Raw genomic sequence first — 20,578 nt, forward strand, 5'->3', positions numbered from 1 at the left:
AAATTAAAATAGTTTGCTAAAGTCCTTTTATTTTCTGTAATGCAACTAAAAACATGAAAATGTCATACATTCTGGATTCATTACTCATCAACTGAAATATTGCAAGCCTTTTATTTTAATATTGCTGATTATGGCATACAGCTTAAGAAAACTCAAAAATATGATCTCAAAAAATTAGAATATTTCCTCAGACCAAGTTAAAAAAAAAAAAAGATTTATAACAGCAAAACAAAATCGAACATTTGAAAATGTCAATTAATGCACTCAGTACTTGGTTGCTGTTATAGATCTTTTTTTTTTTACTTGGTCTGAGGAACTATTCTATTTTTTTGAGATAGGATTTTTGAGTTTTCTTAAGCTGTATGCCATAATCAGCAATATTAAAATAATAAAAGGCTTGCAATGTTTCAGTTGAGTAATGAATCCAGAATGTATGACATTTTCATGTTTTTAGTTGCATTACAGAAAAAAGGACTTTATCACAATATTCAAATTTTCCGAGACAGTCATGTATATATATATATGTGTGTATATATATACATATATATATGTATGTGTGTGTATACATACATACACACATATACGTATATGTGTGTATACATACATATGTATATACATTTTTATGTATATATATGCATATATATATATGTATATATATATGCATATATATATGTATATATTTTGTATGTATGTATATTTTTTTAAATTTTCCTGAAGGAATCAATAAAGTACTATCTATACATATGTATATATGTATAGATATGTGTATGTATGTGTATCTATATATATAGATACACATATGTAGGTATGTATATATAAATGTATATTCATTATATACGTACATATGTACATATACGTACGTATGAATGTTTATATATATACGTGTATATATACACACATACATGTGTGTGTATATACATATGTATGTGTATCTATATATATATATATATATACACACATATGTAGGTATGTATATATAAATGGAAATTCAGTATATACGTACATATGTATATATACGTATGTATGAATGTTTATATACATACGTGTGTATATATACCCATATATATATATATATATATATATATATATATATATATATATGTATATATTTTGTATGTGTGTATATTTTTTTAAATATTCCTGAAGGAATCAATAAAGTACTATCTATACATGTGTATACATATATACACACATATGTAGGTATGTATATATAAATGTATATACGTACATATGTATATATACGTATGTATGAATGTTTATATATATACACACATACATACGTGTGTATATACATAAGTATGTATATACATACGTATACATATATACCCATATATATATATATATTTTGTATGTGTGTATATTTTTTTAAATTTTCCTGAAGGAATCAATAAAGTACTATCTATACATATGTATACATATGTATGTATGTGTATCTATCTATATATATATATATATATATACACATATGTAGGTATGTATATATAAATGTATATACGTACATATGTATATATACGTATGTATGAATGTACATACGCATGTATGTATGTATGTTTATATATGTATGTATATATACACACACACATACATACGTGTGTGTATATACATATGTATGTATATACATACGTATACATAACTATATATGCACGCATATATATACGCATATATATATGCATATATATATATATACATATATATGCATATGTATATGTATAAATATATATATATATATAAATATATATATATATATGTATATTTATACATATATATGTACATATATTTATACATATATATATGTATATATATATATATATACATATGCACATACACATATGGTTTTGCATATGATATTTACATGTTGGAATGCAAACAAAAAACTTTTGTCTTCTTGTGTCTGATAATGATCGTGTAGAGTTCCCCATAAATTACTTACCCACTTTATTATACTGTATCATCTCTTTCGGACTTACCTGCTGACAGATGCTGCCTTGTGGTTGTTTGAGTCCTGCTTAGTCTTGCTCCTTACTGCTTCTGTCACACGCAGGATTCTCACAGGAATGCACCAAAAGTGCAACCTTACCTTCTGTATTCTCTTCAGTCTCTGGTCAAATTAACCCTGTTTCAATTCCAGTCATATCGACCGCTGTTTATGTCAACTTAGGTCAACCAATTGGACATTTGTTGACATAAACATGTTTTGTAGAATCCTGTGGTTTTTATGCATGTTTTTTTTGTTATTTGACAAAGAAAAGGACTGTCTAAAAATGTGTTTAGTCTTCTAACATTGTCATGTGTATGAACAGTCTGTTCCTAAAGCCGCTGCAGCGCCTCCTAGCAAGAAGAGGAAGAGGGTGCTGGAGGAGCCCCCAGCTGGGCGGGCGCCAAGACCCTTGCTGAGCGGGGTGGTTCCCCTGGACGCCTTTCTCGTCACGCTGCAGAAGGTCAGATTCTTTCTTCCGCGCTTGAAGGTGGAGATGACGGAGATATCGGTCATTAACTCTTGTTTTCCTGGCAGCACGGCATCACGGAGGTGAAAGTGGAGGAGACGGCAGAGGGCCACATCCTTCACTTGCAGGCGGAGGACACGCTGATCCAGCTGGAGGAGGACGGCACACACATCGTGTGCGACAACAACGAACCGCTGCGTAAGACACTGCGAGACCTGGTGTTGCGCTTTCTGCGGAAGTTGTGATTGGACTTGTTTTTATTATACATAGTGTCAACATTGTATACTTACAGCAGCTTAAAACACTTTTTTAGTGGCATTGAGTATGCGGCACATTCACTAGCTGCACTGACCTCATCTGCAGATTAAATTATTTTTGAAAGGAGCATGGTCAACGAGATTAGCAATAAACGGAAAAAGAAGAACATTGACCTTTTTTCTAATTAGGGCCCAAGCAGCGGAGTAAGCTTTGTGACTTTTTCAGTATCATCAATTACAGTTTTTACATTGATTTAGTTAGCAATATGTGATACCACTGATTTGCTTTCCCGTCCGATACAAAGAAAAATTCAGACCGGTATCAGCGATACTGATACTTTTGTGAAAATGTACATAATGTTTGTCAACGTTTAAAAAGTGGTGTATTTTCAAAATGACACACCTACCTAAAAAAAAAAAAAATTATGTAGTGAGAAAAAGCTGCATTTTTTTATACTAATAATATACAGTTATTAGTCATCTATAACGCACAAGTATAGTCTTTAAACTTATGACAGCTGTTTTAGCTTTTTTTTTTATGAATAAAAAAGTATCAAAATGATTCTCTTTACTTTTCATTTTTAGACACATACATACATACATACATATATTTACATAGATATATATACACTCGTGGTATACAGCTATATAAGTAAACATTGATTTACATACATATAAACATGCATATATATATATATATATTATAATACATATATATGTATTTATATATTAATATATATATGTATACATAATATATTTCGATACATATTTATTATAAATATATCAATCAATGTTTACTTATATAGCCCTAAATCACTAGTGTCTCAAAGGGCTGCACAAACCACTACCACATCCTCGGTGTATATATATATATGTATATAATATATATATATGTATATATGTACGTATACATATATATATATGTATATATATATATGTATATATGTGTATATATATATATGTGTATATATACATATACATATATGTTTTATATGTGTGTGTATATATATATATATATATATATATATATATATGTGTATTAATACATATCCTGTTATGTATCACTGTAATATTTGTCTGTTCTTGAATGGGATTGTGCTAAAAGTTTTAATTTTCCTGAAGGAATAAATAAAGTACTATCCATCTATCAATATATAAAGAAATATATATATATAATTTAGCTACATATATAAATATATTATATAATTTGTTCATATATATAAATTATATATATATAAATATACACTATATTACTACATCATATAATACATAGTACAACAAATAAATAACTGTCTTTTTTGCTATGTTACTATTTAAACAGACATTAGGTATATTTACAAAAAGTATTGGATTGATATCGCCAATACCAGCCCAAAATTTACCCGGTATTAAATCGGGTAAAAAAAATCAGTGGTATTGCACTGTTTCCTGTAGTGATTAAAGTATATTTTGCTTTCAAGCTACAAGACAGTGTTAGCTTTAAGAAGCGTACTGATATTTCAATATCAACTCTAAGTAGAGAAACAACTGCTCTTACTGATTTAATGTTATTAAATGACAGGTCAGGTTCAGTAAAATAAAAATAGATTTCACCCTCAGCACACATTGTCAGTCAGAAGAGTGATGACATTTTGTCTGGAAAGTGCGATCCAACCTGGTGAAAACGTCCGCTGCTGTGTCGCCACTTTTAAACGTCTTCTACTTGGAGTCTTTGTCGGCGTCCATGAGCGCGGAGCGGATGCCCAGTTTCTTCAGCTCCTCCACCAGGTCGCCGTTCTGGTGCATCTGCAGGAGGATGTCGCAGCCGCCCACGAACTCGCCGTTGAAATACACCTGAGGGATGGTCGGCCAATTGGAGAAGACTTTGACTCCTGTGGGAGGGAGAGGACAAAACGCTATGAAAAGTGGACAAAGTTGTCACAATACCACATTTCTGGGGGTTGATACGGACACCTACTTCTGTGATCGGGGCTGGGCCGTAGAACGATATTAATTTACATCGACAAGTAATCGATATCAAAAAATGAGTTCAAATAAAACACACTTCTAGGATAGCGCCAAGTCGTAAAGTGCACTTTTAGGATTAAATGTACAAAAAATAGCTAAAAAAAATGAGCATGCTGGTATGATAGATCCTGGCATACTTCCAACATGGCACCAAAAACCATGGATGTTTATAGGTTTAAACATAGATCAGTTTTTGTGTATAATCTTGGATATTCACACAATAATAATAAATATATTGTTTTTTGGTGTAGAATCTTATATTTGTGAATGTTTGGACTTTCACTCAACAATAATAATATTATTTATAATAATAATGAATATGATTTTTGGTTTAGAATCTTATAATTGTGAATGCTTGGACATTCACACAATAAAACAATTGTTTTTCGATGTACAATATTAGTGCGGATAATTGGACATTCACACAATAATAATAATAATAATACATAATTTTTGGTGTACAATCTTATTTGTGTGGATGCTTGGACATTCACACAATAATAAAGAGATTATTTTTTGGTGTGGAATCTTATATTTGTGAATGCCCAAGCATTCACACAATAATAATAATAATGATAAAAATAAAAATGAATTGTTTTTTGATGTGCAATCTTCTTTGTGTGGATGCTTGGACATTCACACAATAATAATAAATGTTTTTTTTTTTTGGTGTAGAATTTTATATTTGTGAATGCCTAGACATTCACACAATAATAAAAAATTGTTTTTTGGTGTACAATATTTGTGTGGATACTTGGACAATCATACAATAGTAATAATAATTAAAAAAAATTGGTTTTGGTGTATAATCTTATATTTGTGAATACCTGGATATTCACACAATAATAAGTTGTTTTTTGGTGTACAATCCTATTTGTGTGGATACTTGGACATTCTCACAATAATAGCAATAATAAATCGTTTTTGGTGTAGAAACTTATTTGTGTGGATGCTTTGACATTCACACAATAATAATAATAGCATTAAATAGAAGATTTTTGGTGTGGAATCTTGTATTTCTAAATACCTGAACATTCACACAATAATAATAAATAGTTGATTTTTTTGTGTGTGTGTAGAATCTTATATTTGTGAATGCCTGGACATTAACACAAGTTCTTTTTTGGTGTAGAATCTTATTTGTGGGGATACTTGGACATTCACACAATAATGCTAATAGTAAATTGATTTTTTTTTTGGTGTAGAATCTTATATTTGAAAATGCCTGGACAGTCACAATAATAATAATAATAATAATAATAGATTGTTTTTTTGGTGTGCAATATTTGTGTGGATACTTTGACATTCACACAATAATAATAAATTGTTTTTGGTGTAGAATCTTATTTGTGTGGATGCTTGGACATTTACACAATAATAATAATAGTATTAAATTGATTATTTTTTTGGTGTGGAATCTTATATTTGTGAACGTTTGGACTTTCACACAATAATAATAACAATAATAATTATTTATAATAATAACGAATATGATTTTTGGTTTAGAATCTTATAATTGTGAATGCTTGGACATTCACACAATAAAACAATTGTTTTTTGATGTACAATATTTGTGCGGATAATTGGACATTCACACAATAATAATAATAATACATAATTTTTGGTGTATAATCTTATTTGTGTGGATGCTTGGACATTCACACAATGTGAATTGTGAATTATATTTATATAGCGCTTTTCTCTAGTGACTCAAAGCGCTTTACATAGTGAAACCCAATATCTAAGTTACATTTAAACCAGTGTGGGTGGCACTGGGAGCAGGTGGGTAAAGTATCTTGCCCAAGGGCACAACGGCAATGACTAGGATGGCGGAAGCGGGAATCGAACCTGCAACCCTCAAGTTGCTGGCACGGCCGCTCTACCAACCGAGCTATGCCACCCCAATAATAAAGAGATTATTTTTTGGTGTAGAATTTTATATTTGTGAATCCCCAAGCATTCACACAATAATAATAATTAAAAAAATAATAATAATGATAAAAATAAAAATTGATTTTTTTTTTATGTGCAATCTTATTTGTGTGGATGCTTGGACATTCACGCAATAATAATAAATGTTTTTTGTTTTTTTGGGGGTGTAGAATCTTATATTTGTGAATGCCTAGACATTCACACAATAATAATAGATTGTTTTTTAGTGTACAATATTTGTGTGGATACTTGGACATTCATACAATAATAATAATAATAATAATAATAAAAATCGTTTTTGGTGTAGAATCTCATATTTGTGAATGCCTGGATATTCACACAATAATAAGTAGTTTTTTGGTGTACAATCCTATTTGTGTGGATACTTGGACATTCTCACAATAATAGCAATAATAAATCGTTTTTGGTGTAGAAACTTATTTGTGTGGATGCTTTGACATTAACACAATAATAATAATAATAGTATTAAATAGAAGATTTTTTGGTGTGGAATCTTGTATTTCTGAATGCCTGAACATTCACACAATAATAAATAGATGATTTTTTTGGGGTGTAGAATCTTATATTTGTGAATGCCTGGAAATTAACTCAAGTTCTTTTTTGGCGTAGAATCTTATTTGTGAGGATCCTTGGACATTCACACAATAATAATAAATAGATGATTTTTTGGGGTGTAGAATCGTATATATGTGAATGCCTGGACATTAACACAAGTTATTTTTTGGTGTAGAATCTTATTTGCGGGGATCCTTGGACATTCACACAATAATACTAATAGTAAATAGATTATTTTTTGGGGTGTAGAATCTTATATTTGAGAATGCCTGGACAGTCACACAATAATAATAACAATAGATTGTTTTTTTGGTGTACAATATTTGTGTGGATACTTGGACATTCACACAATAATAATACATCGTTTTTGGTGTAGAATCTTATTTGTGTGGATGCTTGGACATTCACACAATAATAATAATAATACTAATATTAAATAGATATATTTTTTTTGGTGTAGAATCTTAAATTTGTGAATACCTGGACATTCAAACAATAATAATAATAATAAACAGATTATTATTTTTTTTTGGGTGTAGAAGCTTATATTTGTGAATGCCTGGACAATCACACAATAAGTTGTTTTTTTGGTGTACAATTGTATTTGTGGAGATGCTTGGACATTCACACAGTACTACTAATAATAAATATATATTTTTTGGGGTGTATAATCTTATATTTGAAAATGCCTGGACAGTCACACAATAATAATAATAATGACAGATTGTTTTTGGTGTACAATATTTGTGTGGATACTTGGACATTCACACAGTAATAATAATAATAAATCATTTTGGTGTTAAATCTTATTTGTGTGGCTGCTTGGACATTCACACAATAATAATAATAATAAGAGTATTGTTTTGGTGTAGAATCCTATATTTGTAAATACCTGGACATTCACATAATAATAATAATAAATAGATGACATTTTGGTGTAGAATTTAATATTTGTGAATGCCTGGACATTCTCACAATAAGTTCTTTTTTGGTGTGAATCTTATTTGTGGGGATGCTTGGACATTCACACAATAATGCTAATAGTAAATAGATTTTTTTTTTGGTGTAGAATCTTATATTTGAAAATGCCTGGACAGTCACAATAATAATAATAATAATAGATTGTTTTTTTGGTGTGCAATATTTGTGTGGATACTTTGACATTCACACAATAATAATAAATTGTTTTTGGTGTAGAATCTTATTTGTGTGGATGCTTGGACATTTACACAATAATAATAATAGTATTAAATTGATTATTTTTTTGGTGTGGAATCTTATATTTGTGAACGTTTGGACTTTCACACAATAATAATAACAATAATAATTATTTATAATAATAACGAATATGATTTTTGGTTTAGAATCTTATAATTGTGAATGCTTGGACATTCACACAATAAAACAATTGTTTTTTGATGTACAATATTTGTGCGGATAATTGGACATTCACACAATAATAATAATAATACCTAATTTTTGGTGTATAATCTTATTTGTGTGGATGCTTGGACATTCACACAATGTGAATTGTGAATTATATTTATATAGCGCTTTTCTCTAGTGACTCAAAGCGCTTTACATAGTGAAACCCAATATCTAAGTTACATTTAAACCAGTGTGGGTGGCACTGGGAGCAGGTGGGTAAAGTATCTTGCCCAAGGGCACAACGGCAATGACTAGGATGGCGGAAGTGGGAATCGAACCTGCAACCCTCAAGTTGCTGGCACGGCCGCTCTACCAACCGAGCTATGCCACCCCAATAATAAAGAGATTATTTTTTGGTGTAGAATCTTATATATGTGAATCCCCAAGCATTCACACAATAATAATAAAAATAATAATAATAATAATGATAAAAATAAAAATGGATTGTTTTTTGATGTGCAATCTTATTTGTGTGGATGCTTGGACATTCACGCAATAATAATAAATGTTTTTTGTTTTTTTTGTGGTGTAGAATCTTATATTTGTGAATGCCTAGACATTCACACAATAATAATAGATTGTTTTTTAGTGTACAATATTTGTGTGGATACTTGGACATTCATACAATAATAATAATAATAATAAAAATCGTTTTTGGTGTAGAATCTCATATTTGTGAATGCCTGGATATTCACACAATAATAAGTTGTTTTTTGGTGTACAATCCTATTTGTGTGGATACTTGGACATTCTCACAATAATAGCAATAATAAATCGTTTTTAGTGTAGAAACTTATTTGTGTGGATGCTTTGACATTAACACAATAATAATAATAGTATTAAATAGAAGATTTTTTGGTGTGGAATCTTGTATTTCTGAATACCTGAACATTCACACAATAATAAATAGATGATTTTTTTGGGTGTAGAATCTTATATTTGTGAATGCCTGGAAATTAACTCAAGTTCTTTTTTGGTGTAGAATCTTATTTGTGGGGATCCTTGGACATTCACACAATAATAATAAATAGATGATTTTTTTGGGGTGTAGAATCGTATATTTGTGAATGCCTGGACATTAACACAAGTTATTTTTTGGTGTAGAATCTTATTTGCGGGGATCCTTGGACATTCACACAATAATACTAATAGTAAATAGATTATTTTTTGGGGTGTAGAATCTTATATTTGAGAATGCCTGGACAGTCACACAATAATAATAACAATAGATTGTTTTTTTGGTGTACAATATTTGTGTGGATACTTGGACATTCACACAATAATAATAAATCGTTTTTGGTGTAGAATCTTATTTGTGTGGATGCTTGGACATTCACACAATAATAATAATAATACTAATATTAAATAGATATATTTTTTTTGGTGTAGAATCTTAAATTAGTGAATAGCTGAACATTCAAACAATAATAATAATAATAAACAGATGATTTTTTTTTTTGGTGTAGAAGCTTATATTTGTGAATGCCTGGACAATCACACAATAAGTTGTTTTTTTGGTGTACAATTGTATTTGTGGAGATGCTTGGACATTCACACAGTAATACTAATAATAAATATATATATTTTTTGGGTGTATAATCTTATATTTGAAAATGCCTGGACAGTCACACAATAATAATAATAATGACAGATTGTTTTTGGTGTACAATATTTGTGTGGATACTTGGACATTCTCACAATAATAGCAATAATAAATCGTTTTTGGTGTAGAAACTTATTTGTGTGGATGCTTTGACATTAACACAATAATAATAATAGTATTAAATAGAAGATTTTTTGGTGTGGAATCTTGTATTTCTGAATACCTGAACATTCACACAATAATAAATAGATGATTTTTTGGGTGTAGAATCTTATATTTGTGAATGCCTGGAAATTAACTCAAGTTCTTTTTTGGTGTAGAATCTTATTTGTGGGGATCCTTGGACATTCACACAATAATAATAAATAGATGATTTTTTTGGGGTGTAGAATCGTATATTTGTGAATGCCTGGACATTAACACAAGTTATTTTTTGGTGTAGAATCTTATTTGCGGGGATCCTTGGACATTCACACAATAATACTAATAGTAAATAGATTATTTTTTGGGGTGTAGAATCTTATATTTGAGAATGCCTGGACAGTCACACAATAATAATAACAATAGATTGTTTTTTTGGTGTACAATATTTGTGTGGATACTTGGACATTCACACAATAATAATAAATCGTTTTTGGTGTAGAATCTTATTTGTGTGGATGCTTGGACATTCACACAATAATAATAATAATACTAATATTAAATAGATATATTTTTTTTGGTGTAGAATCTTAAATTTGTGAATAGCTGAACATTCAAACAATAATAATAATAATAAACAGATGATTTTTTTTTTTTGGTGTAGAAGCTTATATTTGTGAATGCCTGGACAATCACACAATAAGTTGTTTTTTTGGTGTACAATTGTATTTGTGGAGATGCTTGGACATTCACACAGTAATACTAATAATAAATATATATATTTTTTGGGTGTATAATCTTATATTTGAAAATGCCTGGACAGTCACACAATAATAATAATAATGACAGATTGTTTTTGGTGTACAATATTTGTGTGGATACTTGGACATTCACACAGTAATAATAATAAATCATTTTGGTGTTAAATCTTATTTGTGTGGCTGCTTGGACATTCACACAATAATAATAATAATTAGAGTATTGTTTTGGTGTAGAATCCTATATTTGTAAATACCTGGACATTCACATAATAATAATAAATAGATGACTTTTTGGTGTAGAATTTAATATTTGTGAATGCCTGGACATTCTCACAATAAGTTGTTTTTGGGTGTACAATCTTATTTGTGGGGATGTTTGGACAGTCACACAATAACATTAATAATAAATATTTTTTTGGGTGTAGAATCTTATATTTGAGAATGCCTGGACAGTCACACAATGATAATAATAATAATAATGAGTGTAAATGGTCTGTCTATCTGTGTTGGCCCTGCGATGAGGTGGCGACTTGTCCAGAGTGTTCCCTGCCTCCCGCCCGATTGTAGCTGAGATAGGCGCCAGCGCCCCCAGTGACCCCAAAAGGGAATAAGCGGTAGAAAATGGATGGATGGATGGACAATGATGATAATAATAATAATAATAGATTTTTTTTGGTGTACAATATTTGTGTGGATACATGGACATTCACAAAATAAAAATAATAAGTAGATGATTTTTTAGTGTAGAATTATATAGTTGTGATTGCCTGGATGTTAAATTAAGTTAACTTAACACAATAATAATAATAATAGATTGTTTTTTGGTGTACAATATTTATGTGGATACTTGGACATTCATACAACAATAATAATAATAATACATTGTTTTTGGTATAGAATCTAATATTTGTGAATAATTGGACATTCACATAATAATAATAAATAGATGATTTTTTTTGGTGTAGAATTATATATTTGTGATTGCCTGGAAGTTAAGTTAACTTAACACAATAATATAAATAGATTGTTTTTTGGTGTACAATATTTGTGTGGATACTTGGACATTAATACAACAACAATAATACATTGTTTTTGGTGTAGAATCTTGTATCTGTGAATACTTTAACATTCACAAAATAATAATAATAAATAGATGATTTTTTTGGTGTAGAATTATATATTTATGATTGCCTGGAAGTTAAGTTAAGATAACTTAACACAATAATTATAATAGATTGTTTTTTGGTGTACAATATTTAAGTGGATGCTTGGACATTCACACAACAATAATAATAATAATACATTGTTTTTGTTGTAGAATCTCATTTGTGTGGCTGCTTAGACATTCACACAATAATAGATAGATTATTTTTGGTTTAGAATGTCATTTGTGAATACCTGGACATTCACACAATAAACATTTTGGCGTACAATCTTATTTGAGTGGATGCTTGGACATTCACACAAATAGTGAACTGTAACCATTTGCAATCTAAAAAAATAAAAAAAAGTGTTCACTTTTATTTTCAATACACTTGTTTTACTTCTGGCCCTAATTTAGCTCCATACTAACAGATCCACGTCCTGTTTACTCTTTTTCGTAAGTCCTGGCCGCACAGCGTGAAGAATGTCAGCTGGCGTGTCACTTGCAGGCAGCACCGCCCGCTGCTACTTGTGCAAAACGCTGATAAAAGTCACAGCGGGCTGAGCTGGCGTGTGGAGTCACCATGACTAGCAACATTCCTCGCCAGCCTACGACATTATCTCCTCTCAACAAACCCAGAAGAAGGTCGTCGGTATCATTCTGTCACTAGGAGCATTTTTAACACAAAGTACAGTTGAATTATCAGTTAAAACATTTAATGCCTTGTTACTAGCGGGGTGTATAATATAGCCAAGAGTCGTGGATGCATGGCATTCTGGGTAATTGTCATGTTGCGTTTATAATGTGTTACTGAGCTGATGTTCTACGGTAATGTGTTTGTTATTCTTGTTTGGTGTGGGTTCACAGAGTGTGGCGCATATTAGTAAGAGTGTTAAAGTTGTTTATATCACAACCATCAGTGTGATCTGTATGGCTGTGGAACAAGACCCCATAGTAAAAGCAAAACTAAACTCCTCCGCAATTTTGAAATTGACGACAGTGAGTCATTCGTGACGTCACGAATTTGACCCGGCGGTAAAAGTAAGCATGGCCTTATAAATTTCGGGAGCGGGTTTGACCCGGCCGTAATTCAAGGCAGGGACATATTACATGCCTGGCGGCTATTCAAGGAAATACGGTAAGTAAACTTTGATTGATTGATTATTGGTCGACTTCAAAGTAACACACTTTCCGGTACGGTTTCTTAAATTTTAATTCGGCGAAAGTCTTATCGATCACAAATAAGTGAAGTGAATTATATTCATACAGCGCTTTTCTCCAGTGACTCAAAGCGCTTTTACATAGTGAAACCCAAAATCTAAGTTGCATTCACACCAGTGTGGGTGGCACTGAGAGCAGGTGGGTAAAGTGTCTTGCCCAAGCACACAACGGTGGTGACTAGGATAACGGAGGCGGGGCTCGGACCTGGAACCATACCTGCCAACCTTGAGACCTCCGAATTCGGGAGATGGGGGGGTGAAGTGGTAGCTGGGGAGTATATTATAGCGTCCCGGAAGAGTTAGTGCTGCAAGGGGTTCTGGGTATTTGTTCCGTTGTGTTTATTTTGTGTTACGGTGCGGATGTTCTCCCGAAATGTGTTTGTCATTCTTGTTTGGTGTGGGTTCACAGTGTGGTGCATATTTGCAACAGTGTTAAGATTGTTTATACGGCCACCCTTGGTGTGACCTGTATGGCTGTTGACCAAATATGCATGCATTCACTTATGTGTATATGTAAAAGCCGCATAGGGACGGCGTGGCGCAGTGGGAGAGTGGCCGTGCGCAACCCGAGGGTCACTGGTTCAAATCCCACCTAGAACCAACCTCGTCACGTCCGTTGTGTCCTGAGCAAGACACTTCACCCTTGCTCCTGATGGGTGCTGGTTGGCGCCTTGCATGGCAGCTCCCTCCATCAGTGTGTGAATGTGTGTGTGAATGGGTAAATGTGGAAGTAGTGTCAGAGCGCTTTGAGTACCTTGAAGGTAGAAAAGCGCTATACAAGTACAACCCATTTATCATTTATATATTATGTGACTGTTTGCGTGGACGTGACGACGGGTTGTAGAGGACGCTTAAGGCCCTCAATATTGTTGTCCGGGTGGAAATCGGGAGAAATTCGGGAGAATGGTTGACCCGGGAGATTTTCCGGAGGGGCACTTAAATTTGGGAGTCTCCCGGAAAAATCAGGAGGGTTGGCAAGTATGTCTGTAACCGTAAAGTTGCTGGCCAACGGCCCAAATACTACATTTGTTTTCTTTTGTGTTAATTTTTAAATGAATTAAGTAGCATTTATGACAACCTTTTGGGAGACATAACAGGATAATGCTTACATTTATCAATTGTTTTCAAAACGCTTACAAAAAAAGTGGGACCCCATTGTTACGACTTGACGGGGGTCCCTGGGACCCCATTTTTGAAGATTCCTAGCGCCAACACTGAGGAACGTTAAAGCAAATCCGACTTAAACATGACAACACAAAGCCACATGTGGTTTTTGTGAGACAATTTAGACGAAAGTTTGTGGGACATTTTGGACGAAGGTTTGTGAGACATTTTGGACGAAGGTTTGTGAGACATTTTGGATGAAGGTTTGTGAGACATTTTGGACGAAGGTTTGTGAGACATTTTGGACGAAGGTTTGTGAGACATTTTAGAGGAAAATGTGTGAGACATTTTAGAGGAAAATGTGTGAGACATTTTGGACGAAGGTTTGTGAGACATTTTAGACGAAGGTTTGTGAGACGTTTTAGAGGAAAATTTGTGAGACGTTTTAGAGAAAGTTTGACAGACATTTTAGACGAAAGTTTGTGAGACATTTTAGACGAAGGTTTGTGAGACATTTTAGACGAAGGTTTGTGAGACATTTTAGACAAAAGTTTGAGAGACATTTTAGACGAAAGTTTGTGAGACATTTTAGAGGAAAATTTGTGAGACATAGACGAAGGTTTGTGAGAGATTTTAGACAAAGCTTGTGAGACATTTTAGACGAAGTTTTAGGAGACATTTTAGACAAAGCTTGTGAGACATTTTAGATGAAAGTTTGTGAGACATTTTAGATGAAAGTTTGTGAGACGTTTTAGACGAAGGTTTGTGAGACGTTTTAAACGAAGGTTTGTGAGACATTTTAGACGAAGCTTGTGAGACATTTTAGACGAAGCTTGTGAGACATTTTAGACGAAGGTTTGTGAGACATTTTAGACAAAGCTTGTGAGACATTTTAGACGAAGCTTGTGAGACATTTTAGACAAAGCTTGTGAGACATTTTAGACAAAGCTTGTGAGACATTTTAGACGAAGGTTTGTGAGACATTTTAGACGAAGGTTTGTGAGACATTTTAGACGAAGGTTTGTGAGACATTTTAGACGAAGGTTTGTGAGACATTTTAGACGAAGGTTTGTGAGACACTTTAGACGAAGGTTTGTGAGACATTTTAGACGAAGGTTTGTGAGACATTTTAGACGAAGGTTTGTGAAACATTTTAGACGAAGGTTTAGGAGACATTTTAGACAAAGCTTGTGAGACATTTTAGACGAAAGCTTGTGAGACGTTTTGGACGAAGGTTTGTGAGACGTTTTAGACGAAGGTTTGTGAGACGTTTTAGACGAAGGTTTGTGAGACATTTTAGACGAAGGTTTGTGAGACATTTTAGACGAAGGTTTGTGAGACATTTTAGACGAAAGCTTGTGAGACATTTTAGACAAAGGTTTGTGAGATATTTTAGACGAAGGTTTGCGAGTCATTTCAGACAAAGGTTTGTGAGACATTTTAGACGAAAGTTTGTGAGACATTATAGACGAAGGTTTGTGAGACATTTTAGACAAAGGTTTAGGAGACATTTTAGATGAAGGTTTGTGAGACATTTTAGACAAAGGTTTAGGAGACATTTTAGACGAAGGTTTGTGAGACATTTTAGACAAAGGTTTGTGAGACATTTTAGACAAAGGTTTGTGAGACATTTTAGACGACGGTTTGAGAGTAATTTCAGACAAAGGTTTGTGAGACATTTTAGACGAAAGTTTGTGAGACATTATAGACGAAGGTTTGTGAGACATTTTAGACGAAAGTTTAGGAAACATTTTAGACGAAGGTTTGTGAGACATTTTAGACGAAAGTTTGTGAGACATTTTAGACGAAGGTTTGGGAGACATTTTAGACAAAGGTTTGTGAGACATTTTAGACGAAGGTTTGCGAGTCATTTCAGACAAAGGTTTGTGAGACATTTTAGACGAAAGTTTGTGAGACATTATAGACGAAGGTTTGTGAGACATTTTAGACAAAGGTTTAGGAGACATTTTAGATGGTTTGTGAGACATTTTAGACGAAATTTTGTGAGACATTTTGGACGAATTGGTTTGTGCGACATTTCGGACGAAGGTTTGTGAGACATTTTAGACGAAGGTTTGTGCGACATTTCAGACGAAGGTTTGTGCGACATTTCAGACGAAGGTTTGTGAGACATTTTAGACGAAGGTTTGTGAGACATTTTAGACGAAGGTTTGTGAGACATTTTAGACGAAGGTTTGAGAGTAATTTCAGACAAAGGTTTGTGAGACATTTTAGACGAAAGTTTGTGAGACATTATAGACGAAGGTTTGTGAGACATTTTAGACGAAAGTTTAGGAAACATTTTAGACGAAGGTTTGTGAGACATTTTAGACGAAAGTTTGTGAGACATTTTAGACGAAGGTTTGTGAGACATTTTAGACGAAATTTTGTGAGACATTTTGGACGAATTGGTTTGTGAGACATCTTAGACAAATTGCTTTGTGAGACATTTTAGACGAAAGTTTGTGAGACATTTTAGACGAAGGTTTGTGAGACATTTTAGACGAAGGTTTGTGAGACATTTTAGACGAAGGTTTGTGAGACATTTTAGACGAAAGTTTGTGAGACATTTTAGACGAAAGTTTGTGAGACATTTTAGACGAAGCTTGTGAAACATTTTAGACGAAGGTTTGTGAGACATTTTAGACGAAGGTTTGTGAGACATTTTAGACGAAGGTTTGTGAGACATTTTAGACGAAATTTTGTGAGACATTTTGGACGAATTGGTTTGTGAAGCATTTTGGACGAATTGGTTTGTGAGACATTTTAAACAAATTGGTTTGTGAGACATTTGTAGACGAAAGTTTGTGAGACATTTTAGACAAAGCTTGTGAAACATTTTAGACGAAGGTTTGTGAGACATTTTAGACGAAGGTTTGTGAGACAATTTAGACGAAGGTTTGTGCGACATTTCAGACGAAGGTTTGTGAGACATTGTAGACGAAGGTTTGTGAGACATTTCAGACGAAGGTTTGTGAGACATTTTAGACGAAAGCTTGTGAGACATTTCAGACAAAGGTTTGTGAGACATTTTAGACCGTTTGTGAGACATTTTAGACGAAAGTTTGTGAGACATTATAGACGAAGGTTTGTGAGACATTATAGACGAAGGTTTGAGACCTTTTAGATGAAGGTTTAGGAGATATTTTAGACAAAGGTTTGTGAGACATTTTAGACGAAATTTTGTGAGACATTTTGGACGAATTGGTTTGTGAGACATTTTAGACAAAGGTTTGTGAGACATTTTAGACGAAAGCTTGTGAGGCATTTTTGACAAAGGTTTGTGAGACATTTTAGACGAAGGTTTGCGAGTCATTTCAGACAAAGGTTTGTGAGACATTTTAGACGAAAGTTTGTGAGACATTTTAGACGAAGGTTTAGGAAACATTTTAGACGAAGGTTTGTGAGACATTTTAGACGAAGGTTTGTGAGACATTTTAGACGAAAGTTTGTGAGACATTTTAGACGAAGGTTTGTGAGACATTTTAGACGAAAGTTTGTGAGACATTTTAGACGAAGGTTTGTGAGACATTTTAGACGAAGGTTTGTGAGACATTTTAGACGAAAGTTTGTGAGACATTTTAGACGAAGGTTTGTGAGACATTTTAGACGAAGGTTTAGGAAACATTTTAGACGAAGGTTTGTGAGACATTTTAGACGAAGGTTTGTGAGACATTTTAGACGAAAGTTTGTGAGACATTATAGACGAAGGTTTGTGAGACATTTTAGACGAAGGTTTGTGAGACATTTTAGACGAAAGTTTGTGAGACATTTTAGACGAAGGTTTGTGAGACATTTTAGACGAAGGTTTAGGAAACATTTTAGACGAAGGTTTGTGAGACATTTTAGACGAAAGTTTGTGAGACATTATAGACGAAGGTTTGTGAGACATTTTAGACGAAGGTTTGTGAGACATTTTAGACGAAGGTTTGTGAGACATTTTGGACGAATTGGTTTGTGAGACATTTTGGACGAATTGGTTTGTGAGACATTTTGGACGAATTGGTTTGTGAGACATTTTGGACGAAGCTTGTGAGACATTTTAGACGAAGGTTTGTGAGACATTTTGGACGAATTGGTTTGTGAGACATTTTGGACGAAGCTTGTGAAACATTTTAGACGAAGGTTTGTGAGACATTTCAGACGAAGGTTTGTGAGACATTTTACACCGTTTGTGAGACATTTTAGACGAAGGTTTGTGAGAAATCTTAGACGAAAGTTCGGGAGACATTTTAGACGAAAAGGTGAACGTTACGTCCAAGACGACCGACCGACTGACCTTCTCGAAGTTCTTGGTCGTCCAGCACGTTGTACGCGGCATACTCGTCCACGCCGTGCATCCGGAGGATCTGCACGACGGCGTTACTGAAGCCGCACAATGGCTGCGCGGGTGTCCCCTTCATGAAGACAACCACCTTGTCCTTCTTCACCATGACGTCGACGTCCTTTTGCGCCCCCGCCGCCGCGCACAGAAGCCGGCTAGAGGTTGTCCACCAGCTTCCTTTGGCGTCTACATGCGGGGAATACTGCGCCCCGGACCGTAGACACCGAGCGGTGTATCTTATTAAGCTATTCATGGCGTTTAATACTTGAATGGAAGTTAATTTGGTCTGTTGTTGGACGACACGACCCGGGAGGAACGAGACCGGAAATACACGACGACGTCGGTACGTCTTGAAGAGGCGGGACCTGCATGTTCATTGGCCAGCTGCGCGCGCACACAGGCAAATTCGTTTTGTGATTGGTTGGAGCAGACGTTCATCTTATTGGAAAAAAAAATAGTGTTTACAGATTTAACTTCAACATACACAAATATTTAGTAAATTGAATAAGGATAGATAAAGTGAATTATACTTGGAAAAATATTGCTTACGGAAAATCATAACTTCTGGGGTGGCTAAAGTAAAGCGGGAGTCATTGCTATTATTTTTTTTCTCGTTTTTTTTTAAAATACGCAACCCCCGCGGAAGGAAACAAGATTAACACAAATAAAATACAAACTTATTCAAATGACTCAATAAAGATACGTCATTTCAATTTAACGTTACGCATTCTTGCTTACGAAACTGCAGAACACCTTCCGGGTGGGCTTGAGTAAAACGGAAGTCATTCCTTGTTGTTCCCCATTTGAAACGTCGTTAAACGAAACCCAGTCAAAACAGCACCTTTTTTTGGTACACAAATACAATAATAAAATATTTAGTAAACTAAATGAAGGTACGATACTTTGATTATAGTTGGCTAATTGCTTACGAAGCCATATGTGATTATACACAGCATTAGTCTCCGTTCTAATTCACCCCAAAAGTGTTCTATCAGGTTCAGGTCAGGACTCTGTGCAGGCTAGTCACCCGACTCGGTCATCCATGTCTTTATGGACCTTGATTTGTGCACAGGTGCATAGTCATGTTGGAAGAGGAAGTGGCTTGCTCCAAACTGTTCCCACAAGGTTGGGAGCATGGAATTGTCCAAAATGTTTTGGTATCCTGGAAAGGGGCCAAGCTCAACTCCTGAAAAACAACCCCACAAAATAATTTCTCCTCCACCCAATTTCACACTCGGCACAATGCAGTCCGAAATGTACAGTTCTCCTGGCAACCTCCAAACCCAGACTCGTCCACCATATTGCCAGATGGAAAAGCATGATTCATCACTCCAGAGAAGGTGTCTCCACTTTTACAGAGTCCAGTGGCGACCCATTCCATGAAGCTCTCTTTCGTACCGTACGTGCCCTCTGCTGGTTGTTCAGGGGAGTGTGTAGGTCACATTTATTTGTGCATCTGGTTTTGTGGGAGGAATGTCTCATCGACGCAAAAGCAATCCACATATACAAAATCAAGCATATTTATATCCGAAATATATTTATAAATACACATTTATTTAGACAGGGCTTCACGGTGGAAGAGGGGTTAGTGCGTCTGCCTTACAATACGAAGGTCCTGCAGTCCTGGGTTCAATTCC

At 33.8% G+C, this 20,578-nt stretch overlaps 2 protein-coding genes across 3 annotated transcripts in view; one reads left to right on the top strand and one right to left on the bottom strand.

Annotated features, from left to right (window-relative positions):
• LOC133542038 (integrator complex subunit 9-like) overlaps nucleotides 1-3,263 on the top strand; it is a 32,502-nt gene extending 29,239 nt beyond the window's left edge. For both annotated transcript variants that reach the window (XM_061885840.1, XM_061885841.1), the window contains 2 exons: nucleotides 2,301-2,438; nucleotides 2,513-3,263. In XM_061885840.1, the coding sequence (XP_061741824.1) occupies nucleotides 2,301-2,438; nucleotides 2,513-2,689 (315 nt within the window). In that variant the 3' untranslated portion in view covers nucleotides 2,690-3,263. The remainder of the gene's footprint in view (nucleotides 1-2,300; nucleotides 2,439-2,512) is intronic.
• Nucleotides 3,264-4,229: 966 nt separating this feature from the next.
• LOC133542042 (glutaredoxin-related protein 5, mitochondrial-like) lies at nucleotides 4,230-19,294 on the bottom strand. Its single transcript, XM_061885850.1, has 2 exons — nucleotides 18,897-19,294; nucleotides 4,230-4,572 (listed from the first exon to the last, which is right to left on the bottom strand). Exons 1-2 carry the CDS (start codon nucleotides 19,192-19,194, stop codon nucleotides 4,400-4,402), a joined length of 471 nt encoding a protein of 156 aa, XP_061741834.1. The 5' UTR covers nucleotides 19,195-19,294; the 3' UTR covers nucleotides 4,230-4,399.
• Between the last annotated feature and the right edge of the window lie 1,284 nt (nucleotides 19,295-20,578).

The sequence above is a fragment of the Nerophis ophidion genome, linkage group LG24 (genome assembly GCF_033978795.1).
Source record: "Nerophis ophidion isolate RoL-2023_Sa linkage group LG24, RoL_Noph_v1.0, whole genome shotgun sequence".
NCBI lineage: Eukaryota > Metazoa > Chordata > Actinopteri > Syngnathiformes > Syngnathidae > Nerophis > Nerophis ophidion.

Coding starts and splice junctions, on each gene's coding strand:
- LOC133542042 (XM_061885850.1), bottom strand. CDS start 19,194: ATGAATAGCTTAATAAGATACACCGCTCGGTGTCTACGGTCCGGGGCG. Junction 4,573..18,896: donor CGACCAAGAACTTCGAGAAG/GTCAGTCGGTCG, acceptor TCCCTCCCACAG/GAGTCAAAGTCTTCTCCAAT.